Source organism: Symphalangus syndactylus, chromosome 21 (assembly GCF_028878055.3).
Source record: "Symphalangus syndactylus isolate Jambi chromosome 21, NHGRI_mSymSyn1-v2.1_pri, whole genome shotgun sequence".
NCBI classification, from domain to species: domain Eukaryota; kingdom Metazoa; phylum Chordata; class Mammalia; order Primates; family Hylobatidae; genus Symphalangus; species Symphalangus syndactylus.
In genome coordinates this window covers 51081511-51104390 of record NC_072443.2, presented here as the reverse complement: position 1 = coordinate 51104390, position 22880 = coordinate 51081511, and the positions used below count along the sequence as shown (strand labels likewise).

Genomic DNA, 22880 nt, shown 5'->3' with positions numbered 1-22880 from the left:
GCGAGAGCGCGTGGCGCCGGAGACGGTCCCCGACCTGCCTTCCCCCAAGCTGACCCCAGGTCACCCCTGCTGGGCGCCAGAAGCGCCCGCACGCGAAGGGGCGGTCCCCGGAGGCTCCGCCCCGACGGTCGGGCCGCGGCCCAGGCCGGGAGGTGGAGCGCGGTTGCCGCCAGCTGGTCCACTGACAACTGCTGCCAGCTGGAAGGCGCACAGGGCGAGAGGTGGCGCGTCCTCAACTTTCCAGTCTTCGATTCCGCCCGCTTTCCGAGTGAGAAACGCAGGCCTCTCTTCCGTGAAACAGCGTCTTCTCTTCCGCACCTCCTCTGTGCTGTCTCTTTAAGAGGTCAGCGGGCTGCTCCGCCTCTTGGGAATTTGATTGGTCTCTCCCACTTTCCCCCCCACCCCCCCCGTGATGGCTTATTCCTATAGGCTGCTGGAGGTTAGAGGGCGGCCCCGAGTGATAACAGGGACTCTGGGACTTGTGGGACTGTGGCCGTTTTCTCAGTTTGGGCTGGACGAAAAAGACGGTCCTGCTTTCCGGGTCGCCGCTGTCAGGAAGGGCTGCAGGGTGTCCGCGAGACCCGCGGCCCGGCGAGCTGACCCCGCCTCTCCTTTCCTGCATAGCGCTCATTCCGCGGAGCCGGTCGCGCGCGGTCCTTGCGCGACGCTCCCCGGCCCCGGCCGCCTGGTCTGGCCCTGGAGACCGGAGTCTCGCGGCCTGTGCTGTCCGCGCACACTCAGCGGCGGCGGATGGGCGGCCGGGCGTGAGCGCGGCCCGGGCTGTCAGGTAAGGAGGGGCTTTCTCCCCGTCTCCTGCCGCAGCTAGAGGGGGAGCCCCGTCCCTCGCCCCGGCGGGAAGCCCAGCTGCCGTCCGCCTCCTTGCACCGCGAGCGGCCCATTCCCGCTCGGGCGCAGCTCGGACGGCCAAGGCGGCGTTTGAGAAGGAAGGGCCTGGATGTGGGAACCCACGGGAGGAGCGCCGGGCAGTCGGGAGTCGCTCGGGGCGCGGGGGCACGCGAGGCCCGGGAGGGAGCCGCACGCAGCGGCATCGGGCTCGGCCCTGGCTAGAGGCAGTGCAGGCGGAGATCCGGACCTCGGCGACCCGGTCCGGCGCGGGGTGGTGACACGGGCTCCAGCCCCACGGTGGCCGCCCGCAGCGGCCGAGGTGCTCCTGAGCCAAGCCTGCCGCCGGTTCGGGGCTTCGCTGCCCCGCGAGGGGCCGTGTCGAAGCCTGCGCTCCCGCTGGACTGGGGGAAGGCGGGTGGGGGCTGGCTTTGCCCTCCTCTCTGCAGTGAGGAGGGGCCGCGGGGTCGTCCAGTCCCCAGCGGGGCTTGGCGGTGCTGGAGATTCAGTTGTTCCCATCATAACAACCTGTTGAGGGCTCGTGTCGTGCCAGGCCGTGTTCTAGGGGACCGAGTCCTGAGCACTCCCGGGATAGAGAGTAGTAAACACCCAAACGCGGCTCGGGCGCTGGAGACAGCTGAGAAGGGAAGGCTTCTCAGAGGAGGTGTCAGGAGAGAGGTGGGGGAGAGCCAGCACAAAGGCCCTGAGGAACGGACCAGCTCAGCAGGTGGAAGGCAACCAGGGAGAGCACGGTGCAGGTCAGATTGGGCCTAGGCCTCCCAATCTTACTGGGGTCTCCGGCTTAGGACAGGGACCACACGCCTGCCAGCCCCAAGGCCGAAAGACAGCAGGGGAGAGCAAAGTAACTTGGCTTCTGCCCTATGGAGCCTTCCCCACCTTGTCACCCCTGGACTCCACCCCTTCTCACCACCCTTAGGCCCCAGGGTTTGTAAGCTCAACAACCCGTTGGTGTGGGAAGCATTGAGGGCCCCTCTCCCCAGGGTTTCCCATCCGGTAGCCGTGGGTGGGGTTTGGTCAATCCTGTTGCACAGATGAGAGCAGGGAAAGCTGAATCCCAGAGAGGAAAGAGAAGGCCTTATCCAGGTGTTCTCAGCGGGTCCTGCATTTCTTGACCATGACCTGAGCCTAGCATCCTGTCCCCCAACTGGGTGGGAGGGAAGAAGGCAGAGGCCTCTGGAATGTTGTGAGGCTGGGAGACTCCTCCCAGGTGGAAGAAACAGTCTGTCCCAGTTTCCCTGTTCCTGGGAGGCCTGGGGTTGCCCAGGGTGCTCTGCACCCCAGGAATTCCTCCTCTGGGAATCACCCCTGGGCTCCACCCCTTCTCACCACCCTTAGGCCCCTATCGTGAGCTGACCAACCCCTCCCACTTCCTTGTCAGTGCTTGGGAGCATGAGTCTAAAAGAATTAAGTAGAGAAGGCTGAGGACTGACCCTTTCTCTGCCTCTCCTCTCCTCTGTATAAGGGGACAGTAATTGTCCTCTCTCCCTTAGAGGGCGATGCCATCGTTAAGTGTGTCACCACGTGTAAACTGAGCACCGTGGCTGCACATAGGAAGTGTGCATCCTATTAACTAAAAGTCAGTGCTAGCCAGGCACGGTGGCTCACTCCTGTAATCCTAGCACTTTGGGAGGCCGAGGTGGGTGGATAATCTGAGGTCAGGAGTTTGAGACCAGCTTGGCCAACATGGCAAAACCCCATCTCTACTAAAAATACAAAAATTAGCTGGGTGTGGTGGTGCACACCTGTAATCTCAGCTACTCAGGAGGCTGAGGCAGGAGAATCTCTTGAATCCAGGAGGCGGAGGTTGTAGTGAGCCGAGATGCACCATTGCACTCCAGCCTAGGCGACAAAACGAGACTGTCTCAAAAAAAAAAAAAAAAAAAAGTCAGTGCTTCAGTTATTTCATAAGCTTTGATACGTAATGGCAATCCTGGTATGGCCAGCAGCCCCATAACTCCAGTGTGGTTGCTGGATCAAGCAGCAGCAGCAGGGACACCACCTGGGAGCCCGTGGGAAACACAGACTGTCAGCCCTACCCCTGCCGTTGGGAACAGCATCTGCATGTTAACAACACCAGGGTATTTCCCACATCAGGTCTGAGAAGATAGCTCTAGAACAAGCCTGGTGCTCTTGACCCACAGGTGGAGAAACCAAGGCCCGGAGAGGGGCACCTGGCAAGTTGTTGACTGGGGGCCTGGGCTCTGGAGACAGGCAGCCTGGATTGCCGGCCTGGCAAGTGGCTGCCCCTCTGAGCTCCACGTGCACAATGCGGATAACATAAGTACCTCCCTCCCAGGGTTGGAGGTCAGGGAGCAGAGGTTGGGCACAGAGGTTGCTACATTGTTGGCAGGGGAGTGGGGGCAGGGAGAGCAGCTGACACCTCCTCTGTCTCTCCTCAGACCCCACAGCAATGGGGGCTTCACAAGGGGTCCATGGACCTGGGAACCAATTCCTTTCTCTCCTTGCCCTTCAGTCCCTTCTCTGGTAATCCCAGCAACTTGGGAGGCTGAAGTGGGAGAATTGCTTGAACCCAGGAGGTGGAGGTTGCAGTGAGCCGAGATCGTGCCACTGCACTCCAGCCTGGGCGACAGAGCAAGACTCTGTCTCAAAAAAAAAAAAAAAAAAAAAAAAAAAGCAAAGCAGCAACCACCTTTGTACATGTGTCACTTTTGTAGATGTTTACCTCCCTGGTTTTGTTTGATCCTTACAGCACCCTTATTAGGCAGATGTTGTCCCCATGATACTTGGAGGGGGAGTGACTCACCCCAGGTCACACAGCAAGCATGTGGCAGAACCAGCAGTGCAGCCCTGTCTTGTTGACTCCATCGCCTGTGTTAGCTGGAGGTTTTTCAGTGGTGAATTAGAGAAATCAGACTCAAACTGGCCTAGGCAGAAAAGGGAATTTATTGGGTTTTATAACTGAAAAGTCCAAGTGGGTAGGACTGGCTTTAGGGGTGGCTGAATCCAGGGGCTCCAGTGAGCTCATCAAGATCTGTCTCCAGCTGTGTCTCAGCTCTCCACTCCTCTGTGTCGGCTTTACTCTGAGGCAGGTCCCTGAGCGTGAGGTCAAGGTGGTATAGCCCTGACTTACTGAGCTCAGCAGAGAGTGTTTCCTCAATTGTCAATGAGAATCTGCCCTGAGACTTTTACTCTAATAATTTATTCTAATAATAATTTAGATCAAAAGCCTCAGGGCAGATTTTCATTGGCCAGGGTGATGGAACATCCTGACTAGCCAGACTTAGATCACAGGTGCATTCCCTGGGTCGTGAAGGGTTAGAGTCAGGCATCCCTAAACTTCCAGAGAGTCTAGAGTCTGGGAGCTGAGTTTCCACCTCAGGAAAATGGTGCTCTTACCAACTGGCAGGAGCCTGGATGCTGGGCAGGCAAAACGAGAAGCCCACCCCGCCCTCCATACCCTGGACTCTACCTGACTCCTCCACTCTCCTACTCCCTGCCCCTATTCCTCCCCACTGGCTTCTGTGCCACAAGGGGCCTCTCAGCCTCCTGGTGACTGCTGGGTGCCTGGCCTGCACCCTGGCCCTGCCCGTCTTGGGGCTGCGTGACATTCCATCCTGGGTCAGAGTTGGTGCTGGGCTGCTAGGACCAGGTGTTTGCTCTGCCTGGCTTGGCTTTATAACAGGGGTGGGGATAGCTGGTCATGGTGGCCCACACCTGTAATCTCAGCACTTTGGGAGGCTCAGGCAGGTGGATCACTTGAGGTCCAGAGTTCTAGACCAGCCTGGCCAACATGGCAAAACCCTGTCTCTACTAAAAATACAAAAATTAGCCAGATGTGGTGGTGCACACTTGTGATCCTAGCTACTTGGGAGGCTGAGATGGGAAGACCGCTTGAACCCAGAAGGCTGAACTTGGGAGGCAGAGGTTGCAGTGAGCCAAGATTGCACCACTGCACTCTAGCCTGGGTGACAGAGTGAGACTTTGTCTCAAAAATAAATAAATAAATAAATAATGGGGTGGGGAGGAGAGGGCTGTAGAATCTCCCTCCTTCATCAGGTCACTGATATTCCCAACTCAAAGTTACAAGTTATTATCTCATGCCACCAGAACTCATGCAGGAGGCGCGCTGCACAGCCGCTTCCAGCTGTAAGCTCCTGCATGCTCAGGGTGGTGGCCCAGTCCTCCAGGGGTGCAGGAAGACAGTTCTGGACACCACGCCCTCTACTGCCCCACGCAGGTGCAGATCCCGCCATGAGGCATCACATGCCTTTGCCTCACCAGCTGCTGGCCAGGAGCAGAAGGGCCACCCTTCTTTTTTTTTTTTTTTGAGACGGATTCTCACTCTGTCGCCCAGGCTGGAGTGCAGTGGCGCAATCTCGGCTCACTGCAAGTTCCGCCTCCCGGGTTCACGCCATTCTCCTGCCTCAGCCTCTCTGAGTAGCTGGGACTACAGGCGCCTGCCACCACGCCCGGCTAATTTTTTGTATTTTTAGTAGAGACGGGGTTTCACCGTGGTCTCGATCTCCTGACCTCGTGATCCGCCCGCCTCGGCCTCCCAAAGTGCTGGGATTACAAGCGTGAGCCACCGCACCCGGCCCGGCCACCCTTCTTGACTTTGACCAGAGCCACTCTGCAGGGCATGTTAGCTGTAGGGGAGGACAGTTAGTTACTCGTTTGGTGGACTGTCCTATGTGTTGCAGACATTTGGCAGCCCTGCACCCTGCACACAAAAAAATCTACAGTCCTCCATCCCCTAGCAGTTGCCATGTCAAACTAGAGCAGTGCTCCACACCGGCTCCACCCCAGAGACCACTGGCTGAAATTAATGGAGATTCAACTTCTGGTGCTGGGGAGGGGCCCCTGCTTGAACACTAGGTTTTATAGAGGGATTCTGAACAAAATAGTAGCTTGTTAGTGAGGAAGAAGGGGACAGTGTCTGGTGGGCAGTGTTGGCCTCAGTTGCAAAACATCCAGTGACTCAGGCCAGAAACTGCACCATCAGCCTTCTTTGGCCTCTTCTCTCATTCCCTGTGTTTGATCTGTCAGTGGGTCTTGTTGGCCGAGCCTCCCAAAGGTCTCCCAAGTCCCTCTGTTCCACCTGCGCTGCTGCCACTAGTGCAAGCCTCTGTCCTCTCATGCCTGGACTGTTGCAGGAGCTCCTCATGGCCTCCCTGTCTCTGCTCCTCCTCCACTTCAGTCCCTTTTCACTGGCATCCTGTCCCCACGGAAACCAGACCTCTCACTCCTTGTAACACCCTTCTGGTTGCACTTAGAGTGAAGTCGAGTTGCATGTGGGACCTGGCCCTGCCAACCTTTCTGGTATCAGCTACCCTGGCCTGTTTTTTGCCCTTGGGGCAGGCCAAACCTGTTTGTACCTCTGGACCTGTGCATCTGGTTCTCAGGTGATTCTCCCTGGAATGTTCTTTATCTCGATCTTTCCAAGGCTGGCTCCTGCTTATTTATTGAGATCTCGGCTCAAAATGCACTTTGGGAGGCTGAGGCGGGCAGATCACAAGGTCAGGAGATCAAGACCACGGTGAAACCCCGTCTCTACTAAAAATACAAAAAAATTAGCTGGGTGTGGTGGCGGGCGCCTGTAGTCCCAGCTACTTAGAGAGGCTGAGGCAGGAGAATGGCGTGAACCCGGGAGGCGGAGCTTGCAGTGAGCCGAGATTGCGCCACTGCACTCCAGCCTGGGCGACAGAGCGAGACTCCGTCTCAAAAAAAAAAAAAAAAAGTCACCTTGTTTGACCACCCAGTCCAAGCAATACCTTTATATTCATTGGGATTTGGGCTAGCTGTTGAAACAAAGGCTAGGATAATAAAATAGATTATTTTTATCTGTGCATTACAGCCTCTGTGCAAGCTGTTCAGTACATGCACAGAGAGCCCTCATTGTGCTGGGGACCCAGACACCTTCTTTCTCATTGCTCTGTTACCCTCATACAAGGTTTCTGCCTCGTGGTCTGAGGAGGCTGCCCTTGCTCCCACTGTCTTATCTATATTCCAGCCACCTGGAAGGGAGGAGGGCATGACCTGAAATTAGCAGACCTCACTCTGCTCGTGTCATATTTTTATCACAAAAAACAGTTCTTTTTAAAGACAAGTCAGGGTTTTTATCTTTGTTTGGCCTCTGTTGTAGAGTTTACGTCTTCACACCATGGGATTAGATCAAATGACAGGCTGAAGGACTGTCAGCCTGTCTCAGCTTGTGTCCAGTTGGATAAAACTCAGCCACATGGCCACACCCAGTTGCAGGGAAGCTGGGAAAGGTCCCCATTGTGCTGGGAAGTGATGTGTAAGCTAAACTCCATGGGTTCCATCACTAAAGGGAAGGGTAGATGTTGGGGGACCCCAGCAGTTTCTACTGTGTTTCTTGTCATTCTCTGTTTTCTTCACTTAGCATTTATCTCTAGAAGTTTGCTTTTTTTTTTTTTTTTTTGAGACAGTCTCACTCTGTGGCCCAGCCTGGAGTGCAGTGGTGTGATCATAGCTTGCTGCTGCGTGGATCTCCTGGGCTCAAGTGATCCTCCCACCTCGGCCCCCCCGAGTAGCTAAGACTACCGGTATGCACCACCATACCTGGCTAGTTTTTAAAATTTTTTGTAGAAATAGCATCTTGCTGTGTTGTGCAGGCTGGTCTCAAACTCCTGGGCTCAAGTGATCCTCCCACCTCAGCCTCCCAAAAGTGTTGGGATTACGTCGTGAGCCACTGTGCCCTGTCAAGTTTGCTTTTTAAATGGGGTTTTCATGCTCATTGTTGGCTTCACCTCACTGTGAGGGCAGGGCCTTGTCTGCTCTGTTCCCTGCCATGTCCAACCACCTAGACTTGTGCCTGGCACCCAGTAGGTGCTAGTTAAGGTCTGCCGAACAAATGAAAGCATGTGTGGGCTGGGCATGGTGGCTCATGCCTGTAATCCCAGCACTTTGGGAGGCTGAGGTGGGTGGATCACGAGGTCAGGAGATCGAGACCATCCTGGCCAAGATGATGAAACCCCATCTCTACTAAAATACAAAAAATTAGCCGAGTATAGTGGCACGTGCCTGTAGCCCCAGCTACTTAGGAGGCTGAGGCAGGGGAATCGCTTGAACCTGGGAGGCAGAGGTTGAAGTGAGCCGAGATCACGCCACTGCACTCTAGCCTGGTGACAGAGCAAGACAACGTCTCAAAAAAAACAAACCATGTGTGAATGAAGGATGGGCTTCTTTGCCCCCTTGCCAACAGTATGGAAGGAGCCATATTCTTTCTTAGGATCTACTATGTGTCAGGCATTTGTTCTCTTTAATATTCCCCATCACTTGAACATTGCAGCTATGGCCTCATTTTTTTATTTTTAATTAATTTATTTATTCTTTTTTGAGGCAGGGTCCCACTCTGTCACCCAGGCTGGAGTGCAGTGGCACAATCATAGCTCACTGCAGCCTTGAACTCCTGGGCTCAAGCCATCCTCCCGCCTCAGCCTTCTTATTAGCTGGGACTACAGGTATGCACCACTCTACCTGGCTAATTTTTGTATTTGTTTGTTTCTTTTTTTTTTTCCTGAGATGGAGTTTCACTCTTGTTGCCCAGGCTGGAGAGCAATGGTGCGATCTTGGCTCATTGCAACCTCTGCCTCCTGGGTTCAAGTGATTCTCCTGCCTCAGCCTCCTGAGTAGCTGGGATTACAGACATGCACCACCATGCCTGGCTAATTTTTTTTTTTTTTTGGAGACAGAGTCTTGCTCTGTCACCCAGGCTAGAGAGCAGTGGTGTGATCTCAGCTAAATGCAACCTACGCCTCCCGGGTTCAAGGGATTCTCCTGCTTCAGCCTCCCGAGTAGCTGGGATTACAGGCATATGCCACCATGCCTGGCTAATTTTTTTGTATTTTCAGTAGAGACGGGGTTTTTCCATGTTGGTCAGGGCGGTCTCAAACTCCCGACCTCAGGTGATCCACCCGCCTTGGCCTCCCAAAGTGCTGGAATTACAGGTGTGAGCCACCGTGCCTGGCCCTAATTTTGTATTTTTTTTTTTTTTTAGTAGAGGCGGGGTTTCTCCATGTTGGTCAGTCTGGCCTCAAACTCCCAACCTCAGGTGATCCTCCTACCTCAGCCTCCCAAAGTGCTGGGATTACAGGTGTGAGCCACTGCGCCCAGCCTTTTTTTTATTTTGAGACAGAGTCTTGCCCTGTTGTCCAGGCTGGAGTACAGTGGCAAGATCTCGGCTCACTGCAACCTCCACCTCCCGGGTTCAAGCTATTCTCCTGCCTCAGCCTTCCAAGTAGCTGGCATTACAGGTGCATGCCACCACGCCCGGCTAATTTTTGTATTTTTTAGTAGAGATGGGGTTTTGGCATGTTGGCCAGGCTTGTCTTGAACTCCTGACTGCAAGTGATCCGCCTGCCTTGGCCTCCCAAAGTGCTGGGATTACTGACGTGAGCCTCCGCGCCCGGCCAATTTTTGTATTTTTTGTAGAGATGAGGTCTTGCTATATTGCCCAGGCTGGTCTGGAACTCTTGAGCTCAGGCAGTCCTCCCTCCTCAGCCTCCCAAAATGTTGGGATTGCAGGTGTGAGTCACTGCACCCCGCTGTCCTTATTGTTTAGATGGTGACGTGATCCCAGAGCCAGTGAGTGGCCCACTGGAGCAACCTGAGCCCCGGCCCATGGCCCCCCCCCTTTGGAGTCTTCCCTTCCTTTCATCCAGAGGTATTCTGGTATTTAAGGGCTTGGACCAGCAATGGGAATATTCCTAAGTCCCCCAGCCCTATCTTGGGCTGCTGTTGTTTAGGGATAGCTTTGGCAACAACACAAGCAGGGCTCCTGTTGCGTTTCTGCAGACCTTGCTGTCAGGCACGCAGCTCACTGGGTGGCTCCTTGCTGAAGGGGCGGCCTGGGCCCTTGAAGTGTTGTCGGGACACATCTTTTTTTTTTTTTTGAGATGGAGTCTTGCTTTGTTGCCCAGGCTGGAGCACAGTGGCACCATCTCGGCTCACTGCAAGCTCCGCCACCTGGGTTCAAGCAATTCTGCCTCAGCCTCCCAAGTAGCTGGGACTATAGGCACATGCCACCATGCCCAGCTAATTTTTTTTTTTTTTTTTTGTATTTTAGTAGAGATGGGGTTTCACCATGTTGCCCAGGCTGGTCCCGAACTCCTGAGCTCAGGCAATCTGCCCATCTCGGCCTTCCAAAGTGCTGGGATTACAGGCGTGAGCCACCATGCCTGGCCACATCTTTTTTACTTTGTAAAATTTACTGAAGTGCACCTACGACTTAGGAGTCATCGGTGTGTGGCTCGATGAATTACCACACAGTGAACACACCTGTGTACCCACCACCTGGATCTGACACCCAGAAGCTGGCAGGCCTCCCCCAATTACCATGCTCTTCATCTCTCCAAAGGTGCCCTGTCTGCATTTCTCCACAGATCGTACGCTTGTCGGCCCTTGTGCCTGGCTTCACGCTATATCACTTCTGAGAGTCATTCGTGTTGCCTGTAGCAGTGGGTCATTCTTTTTATGCTGCGCAGTGTCAACTGTAGGAACCTGCCACCATTTATGCCCATGCTGTGGGGCTGCTCCCCGCCTGGGGCTGTCATCCACGGCCTTTACAAGCATTCCTGGTGAAGCGGAGTCACAGGCATCTGGCCCAATCTGTTCAAATCATTCTAAATGTTGGCATCTGTTATGTTCTGGTGCCCCAGGCCACATCTGGATCACCCCGAACACCTGTTGCTGTCCCCTGAGAGTCCTCTAGCTTAGAAGTCTTGGTTTTCCGACCAGACCCTCAGTCCCCCAACCCCAGAGTGGTTCCCAGGATCCCAGACCACCAGCTCTCCTATCTTCCAGGCTAGACTCGACCTCTTGTGCTCAGAGTGTCATGTGGGCCCACCCTGTCCCTGGCTTCACCCTGCAGCCTGGCCATTGCAGACACACTTGCTCTGCCCCTCTGTGGTACAGCCTCTTCCCCCATGGCCATCTCCACATGGAGACCTCCTGTGCATCTCCCAGGTACAGCTCATTGTCCCCTCCATCTTTGTCTGTGGTGGCAGAGGGAGACAAGGGCCGGGCCGGAGGGTGCAACTGAGGAGGGCATGGTGCCCTAGTTCTGGCCCTCAGCAGCGCTGTGGCCTCACATGAGTCAGTGGCCTCTGAGTTCTGCATGGTGTGGCGGGTCGGAACCATGGCTGACCGCTACCAAGAACTCCCCACGTGTGTGCCTTGTTTGAGGCACTCAGCATCACCACAGCCTCACTTGTTACACCCATTCCATGGTGGGGGGTCACAGGCACGGAGAGGACAGGAAGGAAGGGGCAGGGCTGGGCTGTGAATCCAGAGCCTATGCTCTCACCCATGCTGCTCTCATGGGCCCTCAGGACTGAAAGGAGCCAAGTGGCTTCGCCTTGCACATGGAGATGCTCAGCTGAGGGGGTGGCTTTGTTACTGTTTGCAGGTTGTGAGATAGAGCCTGAGATGGGGGACTGGGCCCCTGCCTGGGGGATTGGGTCGTGACCTGTGCGGAGCCCCACACTGAGCTGCAGTGGGTGGGGAGGGTGGTTTACAGGGATGCTCTGTGCAGCCCCTCTGATTTTCCCCTGGGAGTCCCAGGTCCAGAGGAAGGAGGACAGTGGCCCAGGCCACACAGCTCACTGGGCGGCTCTCACTCCCCCAGGGCTGGCTGCTGGCGGGATGGACACGCTGGAGGAGGCGACTTGGGCCAATGGGAGCACAGCGCTACCCCCACCCCTGGCACCAAACATCAGTGTGCCTCATCGCTGCCTGCTGCTGCTCTACGAAGACATTGGCACCTCCAGGTGAGGCAGTCACAACGCTGGGCAGGCTCGCTGAGTGTCAGTGGCTTTTCCTGGTGTAGGGGAGTGGTGAGGGTGGGGCAGATTATGTGCTGGAGAGGGGGTGCATATGTGGCCTCGCCAGTGAGCCAGCTCTTGTGCCCATCCGCCAGGGTCCGGTACTGGGACCTCTTGCTGCTCATCCCCAATGTGCTTTTCCTCATCTTCCTGCTCTGGAAGCTTCCATCTGCTCGGGCGAAGATCCGCATCACCTCCAGCCCCATTTTTATCACCTTCTACATCCTGGTGAGTTCACTGCAGTTGACAGAAAAGCCAACTCCAACTGGCTTAAACAAAAAGGGAATTAACTGCTTCTATAATGAAAATAAGTAAGCTTCAGGTATGGCTGGATCTAGGCAGTTAAGTGATATCGTTAGGATCTGTTTCTGCATCTCTGCTCTCTTTGGGACTTATCTCAGATGAGTTCTCCTCATATGGTGTCAAAGATGGCCAAGAACAACTTTGAGCTAACATCCTGCCTCTACAACTCAGGCAGACAGTGCCTGTTTGCTGATAGTGCCAGCATAGACCTGGGATTTCCTCTGACTGGCCCACCTAGGATCCCATCCTCATCCCTGAGCCAAGCACTGTGGCTAGCAAGGAAAGGGGCACTGTGAAGCTGGGAGGGCAGCATCAGCTCAGCCGGACCATATGGACTGAGGGAGCCCACAACAGAACTGGGGAGCTGGTACTAGAGGGGAGGGGAATGGATGCTGGGTGGGGAAAATGCCCACTGCATCCTCCATCCATTCATCCCCCATCTGTCCATTCTGTGAAGCCACTTTGGAGAAGACATCTTACTTGCTGGGAGAGCCTGCATTCTCACCACTTGGTGGTCCTGGCACATGTTGCCTAGGGAGAGGTGTCAGGGCTGTGGTTGAGAAGGCAGCTCCAAATGTGGGCTGTCCCAGCATAGGCTCCAGGTGTGGGCTCCAGGTGTGGGCTGGCCCAGTATAGGTGCCAGGTGTGGGCTCCAGGTGTGGGCTGTCCCGGTATAGGCTCCAGGTGTGGGCTCCAGGTATTGGCTCCAGGTGTGGGCTCCAGGTGTGGGCGGTCTCGATGCAAGTTCCAGGTATGGGCTGCAGGTCTGGGCTGTGCAGGTGTGGGCTGCAGAAGGATTCAGGTGTGGACTATCCAGGTATGGGCTGTCCAGGTGCGGGCTTCACGTATGGGCTGTCTAGGTGTGGGCTTCAGGTGGGGGCTGCCCAGGTGCAGGCTGTCTAGGTGGGGGCTGTCAGGTGTAGGCTTCAGGTATGGGCTGTTCAGGGACAGGCTATCCAGGTGTGGGCTTCAGGGCTGTCCAGGTGCAGCCTGTCCAGGTGTGGGCTTCAGGTGTGGGCTCTCCAGGTGTGGGTTTCGGGTGCAGCCTGTCCAGGTGTGGGCTTCAGGTGTGGGCTCTCCAGGTGTGGGTTTCGGGTGCAGGCTGTCCAGGTGTGGGCTTCGGGTGTGGGCTGTCCTGGTGTGGGCTTCAGGTGTGGGCTGTCCTGGTGTGGGCTTCAGGTATGGGCTTCGGGTGTGGGCTGTCCAGATGTAGGCTTCGGGTGTGGGCTGTCCAGGTGTGGGTTTCGGGTGCAGGTTGTCCAGTTGCGGGTTTTGGGTGCGGGCTGTCCAGTTGTGGGTTTCGGTTGCAGGCTGTCCAGGTGTGGGTTTCAGGTGCGGGCTGTCCTGGTGCGGACTTTGGGTGCGGGCTGTCCAGTTGTGGGTTTCGGGTGCGGGCTGTCCAGGTGTGGGTTTTGGGTGCAGGCTGTCCTGGTGTGGGCTTTGGGTGTGGGCTATCCAGTTGTGGGTTTCGGGTGCGGGCTGTCCTGGTGTGGGCTTCGGGTGCGGGCTGTCCAGTTGTGGGTTTCGGGTGTGGGCTGTCCTGGTGTGGGCTTCGGGTGCGGGCTGTCCTGGTGTGGGCTTCGGGTGCGGGCTGTCCTCAGGTGGGCTTTGGGTGCGGGCTGTCCTGGTGTGGGCTTCAGGTGCGGGCTGTCCAGGTGTGGGCTTCGGGTGTGGGCTGTCCAGCTCCCTTCCTTCAGGGCGCCCTTCGCCTACCTGCAGGGCCTGCCTGACTGGAGTCCTCCCTTGTCTGTGGCCCTCAGATACCACCACATGAGAGCTGAGTGGCTCCCTGGTCCCCTCTTTGTGGTCTAGCCCAGAACTTCCCAGTCAGAGGAGTGGGCTGTGGGCAGGCAGAGAGACAGACAAGGGGCTGAGGAAGCCTGGAGGCTGTAGTGGTGTGATGTCCCTCACACCTGCAAGATGGTGGTGGACAGGACTGGGAACTGAGGCCTGCTTTCTTCTCTGCTTCTCTCCCACTGCTTCTCTCACCATTTATTCATTTGTGTATTTATTCAACAGATATTAAACACCTACTGTATGCTAGGCAGATGTCCTTTTGTCGGGTAAGGGGGAGTGCAGGCAGGGAGAAAGAGCCAGGGCTAAATGTCCAGGAACATATAACAGGGCCCAGCCCATCAACTTTTGGGGACTTTGTCCTAAAGAGTTCAGGAGGCAGTGTTAAGAGTGGACTCAGGAAGTCCAGCTTTGAACCCCAGTCATGCTGCTGTGTGACCTGGGGCCAGTGGCTTGGTCCTCTGTGCCCCAGTGCCCTTCTGCGTAACATGTTGATGTGCTTTAGCTATGGTGTTCACGTGAGCACCTATGAAGTCGTCTGCGTAGCTGCAGCCCAGTGGGAGCCTGGCATACAGTAGGCGTGTGGCAGTTTGTTGCTTTTGCTGCCTGCCCTGCTGACACAATTTCTCATGGCACAAAAGACAGAGTGTATATGGATCTGGGCATGTGTCAGAAAACCCAACTGAGACTCACAGAAGCCAGTTTCTGACTGAGAAACTGGGCAGTTCCTGGGCCTCAGGCACAGCAGGATTTGGGGGCACAGCAGTGCTGCTGGGGCACCATCTCCATCTCCCACTCAGCCTGGGATCTCCCCGATGGCCCTGCTCGCTCGCCATCTGCCCTTGTGGCAGCAGGGTGGTGTCCATGGTGCCAGGCTTGCATGCCCTCCGTCTGCCTTTCCCAGCAGCTGTACCTGACATCCTGGGTCTCTCTCATGAGGCTCCCTTGGGTCCTATGCCCTTCCCTGAACCAGCCCTGAGGCCAGGGGAATGGCACACACCACTGGCCAGTGCTGCGTCCCAGGCCCATCCCTGAAGCCAGGATCGGTGGACTCAGCCTCACCTGGAACCACCAAAGTGGGGGTGAGGAGGGAGAGCAAGGGGATGGATATACCAGGCCAATAAGTGCCACAGATGCTGAGCAGGCACTTTTGCGAAACCTACTGGGCCGGTGGCTTCCCTGGAGGTCTCCGCACCTCTTCTCGGTGATCTTTCGCCTGGTCCCGCATGCCTCAGAATTAAAACCATGAATACGATAATAACAGCAAATGTATACTTGGTCCTTCCTGGGTGCCAGGCAGCCTTCTGCTGCATCTGTTAACCCATTTGACCCAACAATCAAACACAGTAGGTTTTGTTTCTGCCCCCATTTTATAGATGAGAAAGCTAAGGTACAGAGCCAGGAAGCAGCAGCCTGCTGCTTGTGATGTGAATCTGGCCCATCTGGCTCCACCGTACTCACTCCTACTCACCAGCCCAAGGCTGTTGGTGCTAGCCAGGAAACTGGGGCCCCGAGAGGGGAGGGCCAGGCTGGAAGTCACCCGAAGTTGAGGGTCTACAACTCTGTGAGCCTTGCTTCCTGGAGCCTGATCCCCACCTCCCTGTGTCCCACCCTGACTTGCCCCTTCCTCCTTTTCGACCTCAGGAATCAAAGGCTCCTGTAGATATGGGGGTGGGCTTTGCTGCCCCTGCCGACGCAGAGGCTCTTGTTCCCTGACTGCCACGCCACTCCCTTGCCCACCAGGTGTTTGTGGTGGCACTGGTGGGCATTGCCCGGGCCGTGGTATCCATGACGGTGAGCACCTCGAACGCTGCAACTGTTGCTGATAAGGTGCGGCTGGGCCCCCTGAGGGAGGCCGGGGAGGCCTGGCCTGGGGTGGGCTGGGGATGCTGGCCCGGGCTGACGCTGTGCCCACTCTGCGTGCAGATCCTGTGGGAGATCACTCGCTTCTTCCTGCTGGCCATCGAGCTGAGTGTGATCATCCTGGGCCTGGCCTTTGGTGTGTGTACCGCTGGGCTCTTGGGCCCTGGCGAAGCTCTCCCCTGCCCCTCCCTGGCTGTGGGCTGACTCAGGCGTGGTCATCTGGGCTGGCTTCTGCCTACTGACCAGCGTGTTTCTTCCAGGCCACCTGGAGAGCAAGTCCAGCATCAAGCGGGTGCTGGCCATCACCACAGTGCTGTCCCTGGCCTACTCTGTCACCCAGGTAAGAGGGTGGGTGGGGGCAGGGGATGCCAGGAGTCAGGGCACCAGGCACCCACTGCTTCTGGGTCTGGGTCAGGTTTCCAGTCTTTATCACCTTCAGAGTTCTCAAAACTTTGCACCTGAGAAATCACATGGGGTGCTTGTTACTGAGGCACGTTCTGGGGTCCCCTGGAGATTTGGATCCAGTGGGCCAGGGCGCCAGGGTGGGAGGCTCAGGACTTGCCGTTTTAATAAGGAGTTCACGTAGGGACAGTGCAGGTCTGCAGACCCCCCTGAGAGGCATGCATCTAGAGGCCCCTTTCTTAGATTGGGGGCAGGGACTGCACCTTGTCCATCTCTGCCCCCTTCCCCATGTGCCTCAGCCCACGACTGGGCCGGCTCTGGATGCTGCAATCAGTTGGGCAGGGCACGGCCAGGGAGCAGGCTGGGGCAGGTGAGTTGAGGGTCAGGCCAAGAGGCTGGACTTGGTGTGGTGGACAGCTTAGGGGGCTTTGCATCAGGGAAAGCCCCTGGGAGAGAGAAGCCTTGAGATCCTCTCCCTTCATCCCTTCCTGCTTGCCCCTGCAGGGGACCCTGGAGATCCTGTACCCTGATGCCCATCTCTCAGCTGAGGACTTTAATATCTATGGCCATGGGGGCCGCCAGTTCTGGCTGGTCAGCTCCTGCTTCTTCTTCCTGGTGAGGTTCAGGCTGGGGCAGCTGGGGTGGCTGGGACCTCAGGGCCAGGTAGGGATTGGATTCCTGGGTTTCTGGCTGTGGGTCTGGGCTGGCGCCCCCAGCACCTTCTCAGCCCTGCCTGTCTCTGTAGGTCTACTCTCTGGTGGTCGTCCTTCCCAAGACCCCGCTGAAGGAGCGCATCTCCCTGCCTTGTGAGCAGCTGGCTGGCGGCTCTGGGACAGGCGGGGATGGGAGGGGGTCTATTTGGGCCACTGTGGCTGGAAGCTGGAGAGCCCTGGGTGAGAGGGAGGCCTAGAGGGGCCCCGGGGGACACACCAGGCTTGAGGGTGGTAGGTGCTGGAGGCAGAGCCTGGCCTGTCCAGGGTGGGACCTCACGATCCACCCTGTCCGGCCCCCAGCTCGGAGGAGCTTCTACGTGTATGCGGGCATCCTGGCACTGCTCAACCTACTGCAGGGGCTGGGGAGTGTGCTGCTGTGCTTCGACATCATCGAGGGGCTCTGGTGCGTGGGGGCCGCAGGGTATCTACCTCGTGGGGGCATGGGAAGTGCGCGGCAGGGTGTCCACCCACTGGGGGCATGGGGAGGTGTGGAGTCAGCATGAGGCTGGGAGGCCCCGCGCTGACCCGCCTTCTCCGCAGCTGTGTAGATGCCACAACCTTCCTGTACTTCAGCTTCTTCGCTCCGCTCATCTACGTGGCTTTCCTCCGGGGCTTCTTCGGGTGAGTCTGTGGCCGCCGGCGCCCCCGCGTGGCTGCTGTCGGAACTGCGCCTTCTTCCAGCATGGATGTGAGGATTGAAGCGGAGAGGCTGTGTATGCATACAATGCGCATGCGCACGCACATACGTACGTGCACATGGGCACAAGCATACAGATACACATGCACATGTACACAGATATACTCACACCCACCCGCATGTGCATGGACACGTGCACATGCACACACAGATGCACAAGCATGCACACATGCACATGCACACACAAACATGCACATATGGATACACACGGCCACATGCACATGCACACCCACATGCATGCATACACACATGAACACGTGCTCAACATATACATACATGTAGATATATGCATATATACACATATACATATATATGCACATTGTATGTACAGTACACACAGACATACTCTCCCCACGAGAGAGAGAGTGACTATGCACGTTGTTCTACATTGCTGGTTTTTATTGAATAATATATTAACTCATTCATTCGCAAGCATTCATTGAGCACCTACTGTGTGCCAGACACTGCTAGAGCCAGAAGATGCGACGCCCACAGCAAATGCAAATCCCTGTCCTCACGGAGCTTGTACCCTGCTGGGGGAAGACTTAAGTGGGGAGCAGGTTTGGGGTGGGAAGTCAGTTGGATTCTCTGGGGGTGAGTACACTGCTGTGCACATGTGCATCTACAGAAGCATCTGCGAGATGGGATGCTGAAGTCGTGGGATTGGGGGTCCCACTCGAGGCCTCTAATGTGGTCGGAATGTGGGTGTTTTGTCCCCCCTTTCTCACCTGCCAGGTCTTGTGGGGAGGGGATCAGCCTCCCACCTGGGTGAAGCTGGGAGAGGGCCAGACTGGTGCATGGCACCAGCTTGGATCTGTGCACACAATTTCTCCCCTGAGCCTCAGGCTCCTTTTTGTAAATTGGGTGTAGTGTGTCCCCCTTGGAGAGTTGCCCTGAGGGCTGAGGGACCAGGTCAGAGTGGAGTGAGTGGTAACATGAGCAGCAGGGGTCACAGGAGTGGGGATGGAGGCCACAGCCAGTGTCTCCTGAGTGCTTGGGCAGGCACTGTTGAAGGCTTATGATTTATGTCCGTTCTTCCTCCACACGGTGTCCACGCACCCATTTCACCATGAGGAAGTAGGCACAGATGCCCCCTGCCTGAGCTCCCACAGCCAGGGGGAGGAGGGCTGGGTTCCAAAACAAGTCTAGATGGGCTCTGGGGTCCAGCTCACAGGCCCACTCGGGGTGAGTGTCAGGCAACTGTTGGTCGATTCCTTCCTTATCTGGTGGCCCCATCGGCCTGGAGGGGAAGGCTCTTCCTGAATCACTCAGTGAGGCTCCTGTGCCCCTCTCTTCCTTTTATCAGCTCGGAGCCCAAGATCCTCTTCTCCTACAAATGCCAAGTGGACGAGACAGAGGAGCCAGATGTACACCTACCCCAGCCCTACGCTGTGGCCCGGCGGGAGGGCCTGGAGGCTGCAGGGGCTGCTGGGGCCTCAGCTGCCAGCTACTCGAGCACGCAGTTTGACTCTGCTGGGGGGGTGGCCTACCTGGATGACATCGCTTCTATGCCCTGCCACACTGGCAGCATCAACAGCACAGACAGCGAGCGCTGGAAGGCCATCAATGCCTGAGAGCGGCTGCCAGGGCCTGTGGAGGACAGGCCAGAGAGGAGGCCAGCGGGCCCAGAGTCCCCGGGGGAGGAGGACCAAGTCAAGGGACCTTCTGCGGGCGATAGCCCTGTGTGGCCCTGTTCCCACCGTGAGTCTGGAGGCCCCATCTCCCTGGGGCTCCCAATCCCCTTCACCATCTCTGCTCTCACTGGGGACCCTCCTCCCCTTCCCACCTGCTCTCATACTGCTCAGTGACATGGCTCAGGCTTTCCTTCCAGGGCCATGCTTGGCAAGGTTGGCTGAGGGCACCCTCCTTCTCTGCACCCTTGGCACGAGGGCAGGGCTGGCTCTCCCAATGCCTCCATGCCATCCCCATGGTGCTTTGGCCTCCTCAAAGCATCCACCATGGTGGATGGACTGAAGTGTGTATATTTTCTTGATCTATTTTTTAATAAAAAGAAAGGAGCAGAAGGTGCTAATGTGGAGGTTTTGCAGGAATACCGGGACTGGTTCCTTTCAGGAGCCTGAGGGCTGGGTGAGGGGCTGGGAGGCTCAGGGGGCCTCTGTTTGCTCAACCAAGGAACAGTCCCTAGTGCCCAAGCCCTGGGCTGGCTGCTGAGGAGCTGGAGAGAAACAGGATCCCAGCTGCCCCTGCCCCTGGGCCCATCTGAGTAGGGGGGACAGACATGGAGAGAGAGGAGAAATATGTTTTGTGAGCCAGCCCCTCTCGCATTGTCAGAGACACACACTGTTGTCTTGGGCAGCCGGTTCTCTCTGCTCAGCTCCAGTAAAACTCAGAATGGACTTACTATTGCCATCTGTAAAATGCGGAGAAGACCCATCCTGCAGGGCCTTTTGTAAGGATTGGAAAACACTAAGCGCAGGTGGCTGGCGTACAGTAATGAACGATAAGGATAGCTCTTATTTTTAGCCTCAAGAATAGTGCTTGGTGCATAGTAGGCCCTCAGCAGACAGGACACGGGGACTGATGTTTGTCATAAGGATGGGTGTGGTTAGCTGAAAATGAGAGTAAATCAGAGCAAAGCCCCGGGATCATAAGGCATGAGTAGGGGAGAGGGGCCCACGTGTCCCTGCCACTGCCCTTGTACCTGAGTTTGGCTTTGAGCTTTTTGGCAGCCAGAGCGAAAGGGAGTTGCTGCCAGTTATGTAATCCCCAGTGTTGGAGAGGAGGAGCCCACTCAGGACACAGCCAACTGCATGCTTCAGAGCCTGGGGAGGTCTCAGCCCTGGCCCTGGGGACCCTGAGGATCAGGCTGTTGCCACTTCTATGATCAACCATTTTTTTTAGGGGGGAATGGGGTGCTGAGGGCACCAGCTCCAATACAGCTCATGTCTGTAGGGCCAATGTGTCAGGCTCCCTGGGATCCAGGGCCCGGAGGGTTGGTAGTGGGCAGGGCCGACAGTACGGACAGTGAGCTGGACTCCTGGGCTGCAGGGGGGACTGCAGGGTGCCCCTGAATGGCATACTTTATTGGGGCCTCTCAGCTCATGTAAAAGCCTGGTAATCAGGGAAGGCAAGCTTATGGCATTCTGAGTGAGCAGGGTAAGGGTTGGGGGCCAGCAGGAATTTGACCATCAAATCCACATGCAGTTCAAGACGGCGCAGTGTCAGCTGAAGTTTGCTGGGTGCAGTGAATGAGCAGAGAGGCATCAACAGAAGAAAAGAGACCATTTTTATAATTTTCAGGTTTGTTTTTAAAAAATAGGTCATATATGTACATGGCAAGAAAAAAAAAAAGGTTCATGCAGTACAGGAGGGTATTTTGGTGAACGATAAATCTCCCTGTGTGGCACTGAATTCCTCCATCCCCCTCCTGAAGCACCCAGGGTCTCCATAACCTTCCAGAGCCATCCTGTGTTCACACCAACAGATGTGTATATCATCCCTCTTTCTGTAACGCTAATGTCCTGTAGCTTGCTCCAGTGGATCTTGGAGATCATTCCATGTCAAGTGGAGGACTGCTTCACCCCTGCAGCTACATATATATGGATATATGGCAATTTATAAACCACTTCCCTTTTGTTTCTGAAAGATTTTGCAACAACAAGGCAACATCAACAATCCTTATAAATTTGCTTTTGGTAACTCATGCAAGTAGAATTGCTGGAAGACACAGTCTTAATTAGTTTTAAATACTCTTATTAGTCTTCTGCAGAGATTAATAGTTGTCCTCCAATATATGTTGTTCTTCTCCTTTGGAAGAGAATCCCTGATTTTTAGCTGGATACACAGCTGTCTAGAATAAAGACTGCCTTTTCTAGCCTTCCTTGCAGATGGGTTCTGGCCAATGGATATAAGTACACATGCAACTTCCTTAGGGTTAAGAGGTGGCCCTTCTTTCCTGCTGACTGGAATGTGCTTATAATGGCTGGAGTGACAGCAGCCATCTTGAACCATAGGGTAATCTGGGGAATGGAAGTTTTTCATTGCAGTGTGACAGGATAGAGAGAGCCCGTGTCATGGACACTGTAGTGCGTCTGTAACGACCTCGGACGTCCTACCTTCAGATGACTTTTGGAACGTATGAGACAAATGAGTGGCTATCTTGTTCAAACCACTTTTGATGTGAATGGCATTAAAGCCTCTCTCCCTCTGACCTCCTGACACCGTGCAAGGTCCGGAGACCTTTCCAGATCCATGGAACAGTCAGAAAAGCCCTAAGCATAACTGAGGTTACGTCTTCCTCCTGCTCAGCAGAATGGGGCCATGGTGGAAACTCAGCAACATTCTAGGAAATTCCTGGTGTGCTATGGTGGGATTCCCGGCGCTGTGTGGGGCTGGGTCTTCTCGAGGACAGCCCCAGGTTCTGCAGTTTCCCTCTGGACAGCTGGAGGAGCATCGCCCTGCCCTGCCCCGTTAGAGGAGGGATGAGGCCGTGTGACTAACACTGGCTACTGAGATGTGAGTAGAGGTGGCATGTGTCAGTCACTTCCAGGTGGGAGAATTTAATGGCCAGTACATTGCTCCAACCAGCCACGGTGATGGCAGAAGCATGTGGTAAAGATAGAGCCTCTGCCAGCCTGGGTTCCTGAGGGGGCTCAGTGGGAAGAATCCCCCTGCTGAGCATGCACTGAACATGTGACCAGAACAAGAAGTGAACCCTGCCCTTTAAGCCTCCAAGACTGGGGGCTGTTTGTTACTGCAGCACATCCTGGCATGTGTCAACCTCTCCAAGGGTTAGCTGAGATGGACACCTGCTACAGTAGCTGCCATTAATTTGATTTCCAAGTAGAGAGGGCAAGGCCTGGGCTAGGGACAAGTAACAGCTCCTGGGCTCCAAGGGTCACCCCTCAGCCCCTGTGTCACATGGGCTCATTTTCAGACTCCATGGATCATTCTGTTAGTTTCTGCTCCCCTTCATAGCTTCCTTAGGGATGCCTGTGCCAGGGTCATAACCTCAATGCCCTAGTCTTTCCACCTCCCTTCAGCTTCCAGTGGCCTCATCTCTGTGCTTTGGGGTGACTGTGGAGGGGTGAAGGCATCTGGGGAGGAGCTAGTGTGCTGTGATGGCACAGGCCATGTACTAAGTGTGTGCTGGGCACCCAGCGCCGAGCTGCCTTCTGGAGTGCCAGCCTAGGAAGCACTGTCCCCTTCCCTGACCAACTGTTCCTGCTGTGCCACTTGCAGATCAAGGGGCCGGGCCTGGGAGAGAGGCCTGTGCCCGAGCCCAGGAGGAGTGAGCCTGCTCCTCTCCCAGTGACGATGGGGTAGGTACCTCTTGGAGCAGCCAGCCGGCCTCATGGGCTGTCCCAGAGGTGCTCAGGTGGCCTGCACCTGGTGCCTGGATGTCAGACACCATGGCAGTGAACCCATTGGCAGATGGGCTCCCTGGAGACCTGAGCCCACCCTCTGCCCCAGGCAGGT

The 22880-nt window shown here is 55.9% G+C and overlaps 1 protein-coding gene across 3 annotated transcripts; it reads left to right on the top strand.

The window, feature by feature from the left end:
• Positions 1 to 128: 128 nt before the first annotated feature.
• On the top strand, positions 129 to 19465 carry TPRA1 (transmembrane protein adipocyte associated 1). Of its 3 annotated transcripts, none has more exons than XM_055259697.2 (11): positions 129 to 343; positions 11474 to 11615; positions 11765 to 11897; positions 15510 to 15596; positions 15693 to 15765; positions 15890 to 15969; positions 16536 to 16646; positions 16777 to 16837; positions 17045 to 17147; positions 17285 to 17365; positions 18748 to 19465. In XM_055259697.2, the coding sequence occupies exons 2-11, from the start codon at positions 11491 to 11493 to the stop codon at positions 19013 to 19015; spliced, it is 1122 nt and encodes a 373-aa protein (XP_055115672.1). In that variant the 5' UTR covers positions 129 to 343; positions 11474 to 11490; the 3' UTR covers positions 19016 to 19465. The 3 variants fall into 3 exon arrangements, with proteins under 3 accessions (XP_055115672.1, XP_055115669.1, XP_055115673.1); XM_055259694.2 differs by lacking the exon at positions 129 to 343 and adding an exon at positions 10657 to 10812; XM_055259698.2 differs by lacking the exons at positions 129 to 343; positions 15693 to 15765; positions 16777 to 16837 and adding an exon at positions 10684 to 10812.
• The last annotated feature ends 3415 nt before the right edge of the window (positions 19466 to 22880 follow it).

Bases quoted from the DNA above. Each gene is read 5' to 3' on its own strand.
- TPRA1 (XM_055259694.2), top strand. From the start codon at position 10,773: ATGGCCATCTCCACATGGAGACCTCCTGTGCATCTCCCAG. The intron at 15,970-16,535 runs GTAAGAGGGTGG...TTGCCCCTGCAG, and splicing joins TGGCCTACTCTGTCACCCAG to GGGACCCTGGAGATCCTGTA. The intron at 17,366-18,747 runs GTGAGTCTGTGG...TCCTTTTATCAG, and splicing joins TTCCTCCGGGGCTTCTTCGG to CTCGGAGCCCAAGATCCTCT.